The sequence below is a fragment of the Coregonus lavaretus genome, assembly GCF_964263955.1.
Source record: "Coregonus lavaretus genome assembly, chromosome: 2".
NCBI lineage: Eukaryota > Metazoa > Chordata > Actinopteri > Salmoniformes > Salmonidae > Coregonus > Coregonus lavaretus.
In genome coordinates, this window is record NC_139989.1 from 12,689,603 (window position 1) to 12,703,534 (window position 13,932).

The following is a 13,932-nucleotide window of genomic DNA, read 5'->3' on the forward strand; positions in this document are numbered from 1 at the left end:
CGTCATGACGTTTTAAAAATCAGGAAGTATTCTGCAGCAAAAAACAATTCCTCTTTTGTTGTATTGTAAAGTGCTTTAGTAGAGAGTATACCACTGTCTCACTGTAAAGTTAATGTCTTCTGTGATGGTTAGGTGCCACAAAAAGAGGAATGCACGAGATAGTTGAGAAACTTGATAGTCTCTTATGTCATATGGATCATGCAGTGTGGATCTCATCAATTCAGAGAGTTAACTAACTAATGGTGGTTTTGTAGCCAGCAATCAGCTGTCAGGTTTGCTAACTAGGTACATTTGAGTTGCAATGATGGTTATTTACAGTGCCTCAAGCTATGTTCTCTTAGGTTTGGCAAACCTAATCATCATGTCTGCATGTATGGACTATTGTGATACTATTGAAAGCTGTCAAAGTCATGATGACACTGTGTCAGACAGACAACACTACATTCATGCTTTCAACTTCAACAAGAGTGTGGAGAAACACTTGCACGATTTTGACCACTTCAAACTGTCATGTAAAAAGCTAATAGGTAAATCCCTCAGAATTGCATTATTTGTCAACCAAATACCCAGCAAAGTTTTGACAGTATGCATGATCAAACAGATTTGTAAATAACTTTGTTTGACTTTTCTTGCAGAAGCCTTCCCCCTTGATCAAGTGGATGGCATCTTTGTTCGCTCTGTGAAGAACTGCATTTTTTCAGAGTCTGACCCAACCCCACTCAAAGGCCCTCTGAGACTTGTGGCTGTTTCTAAGGTCATTTTGCATATGACTTCCAGGGACTAGATATTGTCAAGAAATGTGGTTTACAATGGATGTGAATTAACCTAACATAACAGTGTTATAACACTGTCATAGCAGCTTAATAGAAGGAAGCAACTACATATTCTAATGTAGCTTTGTTTTTCCAGGAGGTAATTGAGGGAATGTTGGATCTAGATGTTGCTGTGTCCCAGTCAGAGAATTTCCTACAGTACTTCAGTGGTGGTAGACTTTTTCCTGGATCCAGCCCTCTGACACACAGATATGGGGGTCACCAGGTATTGTACCATCTCTATGCCATTATGAATTAGTCCCTCCTAATACCATATTGACCCTTGAAGAGCCTACTTGTTTATGACTAAATACTTGTGATGTTTTCTTTACTCTTTTAGTTTGGGTACTGGGCAGGTCAGTTAGGAGATGGACGAGCACATCTCCTTGGTGAATATACTAGCAGGTCAGTAGAATTGGGAATGGATACATGACTACACAGAAGGTTGAGGTTGTAATGACAGCATTTCAACCTGCTTTGCCAGCAGGGTACAAATGAGTTATCTTGTGTGTGTTTTGCCACAGAAAGGGTGAAAGATGGGAACTCCAGCTCAAAGGCTCTGGAAAGACTCCATATTCAAGGTCAATTCTACACTTTTATATTTTACAGACCATGACAACAGGTGCAACATTTCTAACAATGAGGCCCAATCCCAAATAGACCCCTACACCCTATGTCCTATACACTTGTGGAGATCTGAGAGGATGTAAGTGTAAGCAATTTGGTAATAGTTCCAGCATGCCCTCTGATAGGTTAGGAGGAAGTTTTACCATATTGCTTAGGCCCATTAAATCCTCTCAGATCTCCCCAAGTGCATAGGGCGTATGGTCTAGGGGTCGATTTGGGATTGGGCCCAAGAAAACCTTCTGAGAAAGGTTGTCTGTTGTACTACAGGTCAGGAGATGGCCGTGCTGTGGTCCGCTCCTCAGTCAGAGAGTTCCTCTGCAGTGAGGCCATGCACTTCCTGGGTGTTCCTACCAGCAGAGCTGCCAGGTAACCCGGCAAATGAGCTGCTTTGACTGCTGTCTGTCAAACACTACACTACAATACAATTGTTCGATACAATAAAGCACTTTGATATACAACTCAAACAGAGTTTTAGCCATAGAGATAGATAGAGGACATCTTTATATCAGTGCCATTATAGCATCTGTGACAGCATGGGCAGCGCCATTGAGGCTACAACCCATAGGAATCCCCACCCAGTTGTCTACTTGACTACATTAAAATGGTGGATGATGGCAACGTCCATGCTAAAACTGATTATATCCATGATGAGTACATATCTCTATGGTTTTAGCTCCCTTTCTCTATCAAAATAAATCTCACTCCATCCAAAAATCTCAGAAGATAAAAACACGAGACTCCAAAATGACCCCTTCATTCTTCACAATTAAATGTATATTTCATTGTTTTAGATTGCTGCCTATTCTCAACAATGTAGTCTATGATCTTCTCAGCAAAAAATAAAGTTTTAATATTAATGTTGAATCAGAGTCTAGGGCTAATCCATTGGATAAACAGTGAGAGGTGAGTGCAGATGGCCTATATTGCTAACATCAACACACAGAACAGATACAACAGTGGGGTTGAGTTCAGAGGTGGCTGGTGGGAGGAGCTTATAGGAGGGCAGGCTCATTGTAATGCTGGAATGGAATCAATGGAACGGAGTCAAACATGTTGTTTCCATGTGTTTGATGTGTTTGGTACCATTCCATTGGTTAGATTCCAGCCATTCCAATGAACCCGTCCTCCTATAGCTCCTCCCACCAGCCTCCTCTGGTCGAGTTCCTGTCCGACTAGATGCGCAGGCGTTGCATTGTATCAACCAATGGTTACGTGCCACGTCATTGACTGTGCAGTTGGGCAGCAGGTGGCTATATCATATGATGTGGTTAGCTGATATGTTAAATACCTATTGAAGCATTATAAGGTCTTGCATGCGTCAGCAATGTAGTTGGGCAGGAACTCAACCTAGGTCTACCCGAGGACCTTTAATGTTATCATTCAGATCACTGGGAAACCCCTTCTGTTCCAGCCATCAGCTGTTTCAACATGATTGAGATGAACTACCAGACTGGACGTGTTGACAGCTGCTCAATTGGGTATCATCCTTTTGGTGACAGCTAGGGGTCAAGCATGTTTTGGGTTAAGCTTTGAGTGTGGGATCATTGTAAACTTGGAAGAGGATGGATGTAGTGTTGGTTGCTATGACGTTTTTCTGTGTATTCTTTGTTGTAAAATGTGTTGCCTATATCTCCAAGCCTTATTGTAAGTGAAGAGGCAGTGTGGAGGGACCAGTTCTACAATGGGGAAGTAAAGAAGGAGAGAGGTAAGGGCCAAGATTAGTTGTGTCCTTATTCTCTTAGGGGCAGCCTCCCCTTTTGCTACTCAGTGTGCAGACTCGTGCATACAGCACACATTGGCATAATTGTACTTTCCACATAGATTTCTTTAGGTTAAATATGTTATTTAGAAGATAATTTTTAATCTTCTGAAGCATGTAAGTAATGTGTGACCTAAAAGTATTAAATATACTGTATATATATTTTTAATACAGTATGTTATTTGTTGACTGGTTTCTTGTTATCTTAGCTGGACCCAGGTATATTTAACTTTTTTTTTAATGATACTTCAGGTCATACATATGGCAAAAACGTGTGCCAAGCCATATCTTGCACTAACTTGCCTTTCTTGCACTAACACTCACACTTTTCTTTTCTTACTAGCACAGACTTTGCTGATAGCATCTTTATTGGGGGAAAATGTGCTACTATGACTGAGATATGTGGTTGTCTCACCTAGCTATCTTAAGTTGAATGCACCAACTATTAGTCGCACTGGATAAGAGCGTCTGCTAAATGACTAAAATGTAAATGAATATTTTCCCTTCCTGACATAATCTTTGGATGCTCTCTCCCCAGGAGCGGTTGTTCTGCGGCTGGCCACGTCATGGTTCCGGATTGGATCATTGGAGATTCTGGCTAAAGCTGAAGAGCTTGATCTTTTAAGGTTAGCATACACTAATCTTGTTTTTTGTGACCAACTGTTTATTTGACTTATTTCTTTCCTCACGAGGGGCACAGACAGGTGTGAATACATAATAACATACATAATAACATACAGAATAATACAGAAACAAAGAATCAACATACTGTATCAACATACACATATCATAAATGTATCATCATGAAATGTATGACAGCTGGCGTGAATAGGGAACCTTTCTAACTCTGGACATGAAATGTTTTCATTTTCAGGAAATTGTTGGACTTTGTGATACAGGAGCATTTTCCTTCCATTGATTCAAATGATCCAGACAAATATTTGGTGAGTGATGATAAATCTAGTTTCAATGTTTGTGTTTTTTCTACATTTTCAGTAGGCCTATTTTATAATCATCAGGGAAAACTTTGCCTCATTATTATACTGAACAAAAATATAAACGCAACATGCAACAATTTCAGGGATTTTACTGAGTTACAGTTCATATAAGGAAATCAGTCAATTAAAATTAATTCATTAGGCTCTAATCTATGGATTTCACGACTGGGCAGGGGCACAGCCATGGGTGGGCCTGGGAGGGCATAGGCCCACCCACTTGGGAGCTAGGCCCACCCACTGGAGAGCCAGGCCAAACCAATCAGAATGAGTTTTCCCCCACAAAAGGGCTTTATTACAGACTGTCTGGGTAGCTGGTCACAGACGATCCCGCAGGTGAAGAAGCCAGATGTGGAGGTCCTGGGCTGGCATGGTTACACGTGGTCTGCGGTTGTGAGGCCGGTTGGACGTACTGACAAATTCTCTAAAACAACGTTGGAGGCGGCTTATGGTAGAGAAATGAACATTATCTGGCAACAACTCTGGTTGTTGCACACTCCCTCAAAACTTGAGACATCTGTGGGGTTGTGTTGTGTGACAAAACTGCACATTTTAGAGTGGGCTTTTATTATCCCCAGCACAAGGTGCACCTGTGTAATGATCATGCTGTTTAATCAGCTTCTTGATATGCCACACCTCAGGTGGATGGATTATCTTGGCAAAGGAAACATTCTCACTAACAGGGATGTAAACAAATTTGTGCACCAAATTTGAGCTAAATAAGCTTTTTGTGCGTATGGAAAATTTCGGAGATAATTTATTTCAGCTCATGAAACATGGGACCAACACTTTACATGTTGCGTTTATGTTTTTGTTCAGTATAGTTACACTAATGCTCTGTTGAAAATACCTGCAAAGACAGATACAGTGAGGGAAAAAAGTATTTGATCCCCTGCTGATTTTGTACGTTTGCCCACTGACAAAGAAATGATCAGTCTATAATTTTAATGGTAGGGTTATTTGAACAGTGAGAGACAGAATAACAACAAAAAAATCCAGAAGAACTAATGTCAAAAATGTTATAAATTGATTTGCATTTTAAAGAGGGAAATAAGTATTAGACCACCTCTCTAATCAGAAAGATTTCTGGCTCCCAGGTGTCTTTTATACAGGTAACGTGCTGAGATTAGGAGCACACTCTTAAAGGGAGTACTCCTAATCTCAGTTTGTTACCTGTATAAAAGACACCTGTCCACAGAAGCAATCAATCAATCAGATTCCAAACTCTCCACCATGGCCAAGACCAAAGAGCTCTCCAAGGATGTCAGGGACAAGATTTTAGACCTACACAAGGCTGGAATGGGCTACAAGACCATCGCCAAGCAGCTTGGTGAGAAGGTGACAACAGTCAATCTCCCTTGGCCTGGGGCTCCATGCAAGATCTCACCTTGTGGAGTTGCAATGATCATGAGAACGGTGAGGAATCAACCCAGAACTACACGGGAAGATCTTGTCAATGATCTCAAGGCAACTGGGACCATAGTCACCAAGAAAACAATTGGTAACACACTACGCCGTGAAGGACTGAAATCCTGCAGCGCCCGCAAGGTCCCCCTGCTCAAGAAAGCACATATACAGGGCCGTCTGAAGTTTGCCAATGAACATCTGAATGATTCAGAGCAGAACTGGGTGAAAGTGTTGTGGTCAGATGAGACCAAAATGGAGCTCTTTGTCATCAACTCAACTCGCTGTGTTTGAAGGAGGAGGAATGCTGCCTGTGACCCCAAGAACACCATCCCCACCGTCAAACATGGAGGTGGAAACATTATGCTTTGGGGGCGTTTCTCTGCAAAGGGGACAAGACAACTTCACCGCATCAAAGGGACGATGGACGGCGCCATGTACCGTCAAATCTTGGGTGAGAACCTCTTTCCCTCAGCCAGGGCATTGAAAATGGGTCGTGGATAGGTATTCCAGCATGACAATGACCCAAAACACACGGCCAAGGCAACAAAGGAGTGGCTCAAGAAGAAGCATATTAAGGTCCTGGAGTGGCTTAGCCAGTCTCCAGATCTTAATCCCATAGAAAATCTGTGGAGGGAGCTAAAGGTTCGAGTTGCCAAACGTCAGGCTCGAAACCTTAATGACTTAGAGAAGATCTGCAAAGAGGAGTGGGACAAAATCCCTCCTGAGATGTGTGCAAACCTGGTGGCCAACTACAAGAAACGTCTGACCTCTGTGATTGCCAACAAGGGTTTTGCCACCAAGTACTAAGTCATATTTTGCAGAGGGGTCAAATACTTATTTCCCTCATTAAAATGCAAATCAATTTATAAAAATGTTTGACATGCGTTTTTCTGGATTTTTTTGTTGTTATTCTGTCTCTCACTGTTCAAATAAACCTACCATTAAAATTATAGACTGATCATGTCTTTGTCAGTGGGAAAACATACAAAATCAGCAGGGGATCAAATACTTTTTTCCCTCACTGTAGCTCACTCTAGGACTGATGTGACCCTATCACGCTGGGCATTGGAAACGAATTACCTGAATACTCAAATAATAAAGTGTCTCTCATTATTTCTGAACTTCTCTCCATCACCATGTCCTACAATGGTCTAATTTGCCTTTGGGCATTGTTGCTAATTTACATTTAGGCTTAAATACACTACTAAACTACTACTTACCGGTACAATGATCTCAGTATATAATGCTCAAACATGAAATATTTTATACTGAACAGGTGTTCTTAATCTGTATATTTTTGTACATGCTGATTTTTGCTGTGTGTTGTCTCAGATATTTTACTCCAGGGTTGTGAATGAGACCGCTCACCTCATTGCCCAGTGGATGTCTATTGGCTTTGCACATGGTGAGTAGTACTCAGTATGACAAATTACTGCACTTCAGCAAAATAATGCACTTGAATCCAATGCAATTTGATATTGGAGTTATCAGTCACAATTACGATTATAGTAGCAGTTTATACATCAAAATACACTCTTCATAGTGATTTATGAGAAATACGAATCCGTGAATTGGCACTATTCTAACATGCAGTATGCACATAATTCCATTCTGTTTATACTGCATGGTGGTTAACTGTGTTTATATAGTATTTCATTGCCCTAACAGGAGTATGCAACACTGACAACTTCAGCCTCTTGTCTATCACCATTGACTACGGACCGTTTGGCTTTATGGAAGCCTACAACCCAAGTATGTACAGTATCTCGCTCATGCATATACAGCCCTTTCAGGACGTATTGATATCTAATATTATTCATATTGGCCTACCGTTTCTGTCATTTTGTACCTACAGGTTTCTAATTGTTTTTCCTATGTTGTATCTTTAATAAAAAAAATATCTGTTGGTAGCCGATTTGTTTTTACAATTTTGAAGAAGTGAAGAGAAACCCTCGTATCACTTATTTTATTAAAGCTTACGTGATACGTGTGATACGTAAACTTTAATGGGATACTTCAGGATTTGGGCATGAAGCCCTTTATCTACTTAACCAAAGTCAGATGTACTCGTGGACACCATTTTTATGTCTACGTGCAGTTTGAAGGAAGTTGCTAACTAGTGTTAGCGCAATGACTGGATGTCTATGGTAACTGCTAGCATGCTAGTAGATATCATAGACTTCCAGTAATTGTGCTAACGCTAGTTAGTATTGGCTCGCGAAACTAAATCTAACTTCCTTCATACTGAATGCAGAGACATAAAAATGGTATCCATGACTTCATCTGGCTCTGGGGAAGTGGATAAAAATCCTGAAGTATCCCTTTAAAGCTTAGGTATCACATATAATGTAAGCTTTAATCAAATAAGTGATAAGAGCAGTGTGCAGGTTTCTCTTTTCTTTGAAGTTATCGCATTTCCCCCTCACACCTACAATGAGAACTCAGATGTACAAGTGCTTTTTTGAATTTTGAATCACTAGTGTTGAAGAAGGAAACTGATCTTTTCCCTTGATCGGTACAGATTTTGTCCCCAACACATCTGATGGGGAGAGGAGGTACAGTATCGGGGCTCAGGCCAATGTTGGTCTGTTCAACCTGGAGAAACTTCTAGAAGCCCTAACTCCAGTGCTGACCCTAGAACAGAGGCAAGGGTAAGTACGGGAAGGGTTATACGAACTGTTCTGACGAGCATAACCCTAACCGTAACCTATTTTTAACAAATTCTGAAATGTAATATCGGTTTGCACATCAGAAATGTCCATATAGCTCTGGTAAGTACATCATTCCCATTACATTTGTTTGTCAGAGGATGTTGGGGAATGTACATTGTAACTGTTAAAAACTATTTTTTTGAAGGGCTGGGCAAGTACTGAAAGGGTACCCACATATATACCAGATGAGGTAATTTATCTCCCTCTCTCTTGTGTGTGCATTTGAATGTGTCTGTAAGTTCCCTTTTTCCTCCAAATATTATGTTCAACTTTATCATTCCAGATTTCACAAGCTGTTTAAGGCTAAGTTAGATTTACTTGGCGAGGAGGAGGAGGATGAATATCTCATTGCATTTCTGCTCAAGGCAAGTGGTTCATTTCTCTAAGATTCTGTGTGTGTCTCTCTCCATCTCTGACCCTGTGAGTGACCTTTGACCTGATGTTGGTATATTGTCCCTGTCCAGTGAATTTGATTGGCTGTCTTTCTCTCCCTCCTGTGTCTCCTCAGCTAATGGAGGACACAGGTGCAGACTTCACCATGACCTTCAGACAGCTGAGTGAAGCCTCAATGCAGCAACTTCACAACATGTCCAACTTACAGGTCATACACATTGCTTATTAACCCTGTACAAACAATCACAAGACAAAATACTGCTGATTAACTGTACATTATAGGGGCAATCTGCAATTGCTACATAAATTTTTGGTCTTTTAAATGAATTACAGTGGGAAAAAAATGTATTTAGTCAGCCACCAATTGTGCAAGTTGTCCCACTTAAAAAGATGAGAGAGGCCTGTAATACAGGTAACGAGTGGAGGACAGAGGAGCCTCTTAAAGAAGAAGTTACAGGTCTGTGAGAGCCAGAAATCTTGCTTGTTTGTAGGTGACCAAATACTTATTTTCCACCATAATTTGCAAATAAATTCATTAAAAATCCTACAATGTGATTTTCTGGATTTTTTTTCTCAATTTGTCTGTCATAGTTGACGTGTACCTATGATGAAAATTACAGGCCTCTCTCATCTTTTTAAGTGGGAGAACTTGCACAATTGGTGGCTGACTAAATACTTTTTTCCCCCACTGTATATATATAGATATATAGATTTTTAATGAATTTATTTGCAAATTATGGTGGAAAATAAGTATTTGGTCACCTACAAACAAGCAAGATTTCTGGCTCTCACAGACCTGTAACTTCTTCTTTAATTTTTATTTATTTTATTTTTTTTTTATTTCACCTTTATTTAACCAGGTAAGCCAGTTGAGAACAGGTTCTCATTTACAACTGCGACCTGGCAACTGCGACCTCTTTAAGAGGCTCCTCTGTCCTCCATTCGTTACCTGTATTAATGGCACCTGTTTGAACTTGTTATCAGTATAAAAGACACCTGTACACAACCTCAAACAGTCACACTCCAAACTCCACTATGGCCAAGACCAAAGAGCTGCCAAAGGACACCAGAAACAAAATTGTAGACCTGCACCAGGCTGGGAAGACTGAATCTGCAATAGGTAAGCAGCTTGGTTTGAAGAAATCAACTGTGGGAGCAATTATTAGGAAATGGAAGACATACAAGACCACTGATAATCTCCCTCGATCTGGGGCTCCACGCAAGATCTCACCCCGTGGGGTCAAAATGATCACAAGAACGGTGAGCAAAAATCCCAGAACCACACAGGGGGACCTAGTGAATGACCTGCAGAGAGCCGGGACCAAAGTAACAAAGCCTACCATCAGTAACACACTACGCCGCCAGGGACTCAAATCCTGCAGTGCCAGACGTGTCCCCCTGCTTAAGCCAGTACATGTCCAGGCCCGTCTGAAGTTTGCTAGAGTGCATTTAGATGATCCAGAAGAGGATTGGGAGAATGTCATATGGTCAGATGAAACCAAAATATAACTTTTTGGTAAAAACTCAACTCGTCGTGTTTGAGGACAAAGAATGCTGATTTGCATCCAAAGAACACCATACCTACTGTGAAGCATGGGGGTGGAAACATCATGCTTTGGGGCTGTTTCTCTGCAAAGGGACCAGGACGACTGATCCGTGTAAAGGAAAGAATGAATGGGGCCATGTATCGTGAGATTTTGAGTGAAAACCTCCTTCCATCAGCAAGGGCATTGAAGATGAAACGTGGCTGGGTCTTTCAGCGTGACAATGATCCCAAACACACCGCCCGGGCAACGAAGGAGTGGCTTCGTAAGAAGCATTTCAAGGTCCTGGAGTGGCCTAGCCAGTCTCCAGATCTCAACCCCATAGAAAATCTTTGGAGGGAGTTGAAAGTCTGTGTTGCCCAGCGACAGCCCCAAAACATCACTGCTCTAGAGGAGATCTGCATGGAGGAATGGGCCAAAATACCAGCAACAGTGTGTGAAAACCTTGTGAAGACTTACAGAAAACGTTTGACCTGTGTCATTGCCAACAAAGGGTATATAACAAAGTATTGAGAAACTTTTGTTATTGACCAAATACTTATTTTCCACCATAATTTGCAAATAAATTCATTAAAAATCCTACAATGTGATTTTCTGGATTTTTCTTTCTCATTTTGTCTGTCATAGTTGACGTGTACCTATGATGAAAATTACAGGCCTCTCATCTTTTTAAGTGGGAGAACTTGCACAATTGGTGGCTGACTAAATACTTTTTTTCCCCACTGTAGCCATTGATTCTTGAAGATGCGTTGTTTTTCGAATCGCAGATTGCCCCTTAAAGTACTAAAGTCCTCTCTTCCTCTCCTCTTTCGTCCCTGTTAGGTGATGTGGGCCCTGCAGAACCTGGCTTCCCATAAGCTGTACCCAGAGTGGGTCAGCATGTACCTGCATAGACTAAAAAGGTATGTACAGTAGGAATGCACTGTTATCAAACATTTGGTTAATATGCTTTTTATGACCCCAGTTAGTTTCTCTCAAATATTCTGATGACTCATTACTCAACTGTATTCCATATTTTCTTTCCCTTTTTGTGTGGGGGTTATGTTAAGTCCCCTATTTGGGGTCTTTGAGCAGTTCTGCACCAGTTCCGACTGACATTTTGGTTTACAAAGCGCTCTGTGAACATCGTAGGGTCCCATGTCTTAAAATAGTGCCAATATTGTGCCGTCACTAAGTATGATCATATTTATTTTAGTTAAGAAATGTGAAATCTTATAGTAAGTAGTTTGATTGTTACTATATTTAGAAAGCATTTGTCATTTCTAGCCCCATTGCCCCACTTTTGTTGAATTGGAAGAATTGTTATGATTTTTCATATTTTCATAATATTTATACTATGTAATTGAGCTTGGATCCTCTAAAGTGAGTACACCTCAGCAATTTATACCTTTTTACCAGAAACAAGATTTCCAGACCCTTCTAAAACTATGCAATATTATCAGTTGTTGTTTATGGCCATTCATGAAAAGTAATTAAGTTTGGGTATGTCTCTTTAAGCAGAAATAAAATGTTTGCCCTATCATTTAACTGGCTCGATTAACATTAGTCTCACAGATTCATGGCCTTTTGTTAGATGATTGATTCTTTGTTTTTAATGGCTCAGGCAGGGAGGTGATTCTGATGAGGATCGTCAACACAGGATGAAAAGTAAGCAATCACCATGGTAACGCTGACAGATTGACCTGATAGCAAGCTCCAGTCCTCTGACTGATTATTATGATGATGCAGTCCCCTCCTACTGAATAAGGGCAATGAAGAAATGGGACCTTTGCAAATAATACTGTTTGTTATTGATTAATTTTCTTGCTTGGTAGAACAAATAAACCATTTACATCTGAGATTATCAAACTTTCCACAGGGATCAATCCCAGATACGTGCTGCGGAACTGGATGGCAGAGTCTGCAGTACGGAAGGCTGAGGGGAATGATTTCTCTGAGGTAAATCGTTTGAACTACATTGAAATACAGGTTGTATTGTACGTAATTAAGATCATGAAAGCTATTTCAGGAAGATACAAACAGTCAAAACATTTGTAGTACTTGATTCTGCCACTATTTTGCACTGGACTAAAACAGTATCTGCCATATTTAATTCAACCATAAGATGGTGACCTTTTCCATTAATTCACACAAAATTACCCAACTCAATCTTTACTTACTACGTACTCTGATCACTAGGTGAAGCTGCTGCAGCAGACACTGGTACAACCCTACCTCACACAGGACGTAGCAGAGGAGGCGGGGTATGCAGCACAACCCCCATGGTGGGCCCAGGGGTTAAAGGTCAGCTGTTCCTCCTGAGTGACGCCTCTGCCTCAATGACAGGACTCATATTTGCAGTGTATTCAGAATGTGTTCACTGCAAAACATTTCTCTTGAACACCTCATTTGGGATAACCAGTTTCTGCATTGTAAAGCATCTGATGTTTGACTTTTCACAATTATCTTCCTAGCTATAGTGGTGGAATTATTCTGGAACTATACATTTAGTTCAGTACTTTGCACAAAAAACATTCACGCAACTGTTGGATGACCAGAACCCTGATTGCTGACCTCATGTAATTCAAGGAAAGGGCACAGATGCAATTTTGGAAACACTCATATCATGTAATGAAATTGAATTTATAATACAGAATCATGCTGAGCAACATTACCCTTTCATGTTTTAGAAAACAACATTCTCCCTCACCTCCAAGACACATTCAAACAGTAATACTCTAGCCTAGAGGAAATGCTCCCACTTTTCAACCTCATTCATCCAGCACCATACCAGTCTACATGTATGAAAATGGCATGTTTCTACACACCCGTTCAAAAGTTTGGGGTCACTTTGAAATTTCCTTGTTTTTCGAAAGAAAAGCAATGTTTTTGTCCATTAAAATATCAAATTGATCAGAAATACAGTGTAGACATTGTTAATGTTGTAAATTGCTATTGTAGCTGGAAACGGCAGATTTTTAATGGATTATCTACATAGGCGTACAGAGGCCCATTATCAGCAACCATCAGTCCTGTGTTCCAATGGCACATTGTGTTTGCTAATCCAAGTTTATAATTTAAAAAGGCTAATTGATCATTAGACAACCCTTTTGCAATTATGTTAGCACAGCTGAAAACTGTTGTGCTGATTAAAGAAGCAATAAAACTGGCCTTCTTGAGACTAGTTGAGTATCTGGAGCATCAGCAATTGTGGGTTCGATTACAGGCTCAAAATGGCCAGAAACAAATAACTCATCAGTCTATTCTTGTTCTGAGAAATGAAGGCTATTCCATGTGGGAAATTGCCAAGAAACTGAAGATCTCGTACAATGCTGTGTTCTACTCCCTTCACAGAACAGCGCAAACTGGCTCTAACCAGAATAGAAAGAGCAGTGGGAGGCCCCGGTGCACAACTGAGCAAGAGGACAAATACATGTGTCTAGTTTTAGAAACAGGCGCTTCACAGGTCCTCAACTGGCAGCTTCATTAAATAGTACCCGCAAAACACCAGTCTCAACGTCAACAGTGAAGAGGCGACTCTGGGATGCTGACCTTCTAGGCAGAGTTGCAAAGAAAAAGCCATATCTCAGACTGGCCAATAAAAATAAAAGATTAAGATGGGCAGTCTGAGATATGGCTTTTTCTTTGCAACTCTGCCTAGAAGGTCAGCATCCCGGTATCAGGAAATATCCTATGCAGCTTAGT

General features: G+C 40.7%; 1 protein-coding gene across 2 annotated transcripts; it reads left to right on the forward strand.

Moving 5' to 3' along the window:
- The first annotated feature begins 6 nt into the window (after nt 1-6).
- LOC311148648 (protein adenylyltransferase SelO-like) lies at nt 7-13,396 on the forward strand. Of its 2 annotated transcripts, none has more exons than XM_084185635.1 (19): nt 7-527; nt 636-754; nt 910-1,038; nt 1,153-1,217; nt 1,337-1,393; nt 1,707-1,805; nt 3,077-3,144; nt 3,737-3,824; nt 4,073-4,142; nt 6,933-7,005; nt 7,269-7,352; nt 8,122-8,251; nt 8,457-8,501; nt 8,595-8,676; nt 8,820-8,912; nt 11,071-11,150; nt 11,852-11,895; nt 12,107-12,186; nt 12,427-13,396. In XM_084185635.1, the coding sequence occupies exons 1-19, from the start codon at nt 302-304 to the stop codon at nt 12,547-12,549; spliced, it is 1,755 nt and encodes a 584-aa protein (XP_084041761.1). In that variant the 5' UTR covers nt 7-301; the 3' UTR covers nt 12,550-13,396. The 2 variants fall into 2 exon arrangements, with proteins under 2 accessions (XP_084041761.1, XP_084041760.1); XM_084185634.1 differs by having other exon boundaries at nt 203-527; nt 639-754; nt 12,427-13,144.
- The last annotated feature ends 536 nt before the right edge of the window (nt 13,397-13,932 follow it).

What these genes read in the sequence shown, in the direction of transcription:
- LOC311148648 (XM_084185635.1), top strand. Translation starts at nt 302, where the DNA reads ATGATGGTTATTTACAGTGCCTCAAGCTATGTTCTCTTAGGTTTGGCA. An exon ending in GACTTGTGGCTGTTTCTAAG is followed by an intron (nt 755 to 909) that starts GTCATTTTGCAT and finishes TTGTTTTTCCAG; the next exon opens with GAGGTAATTGAGGGAATGTT. An exon ending in AGGGGAATGATTTCTCTGAG is followed by an intron (nt 12,187 to 12,426) that starts GTAAATCGTTTG and finishes TCTGATCACTAG; the next exon opens with GTGAAGCTGCTGCAGCAGAC.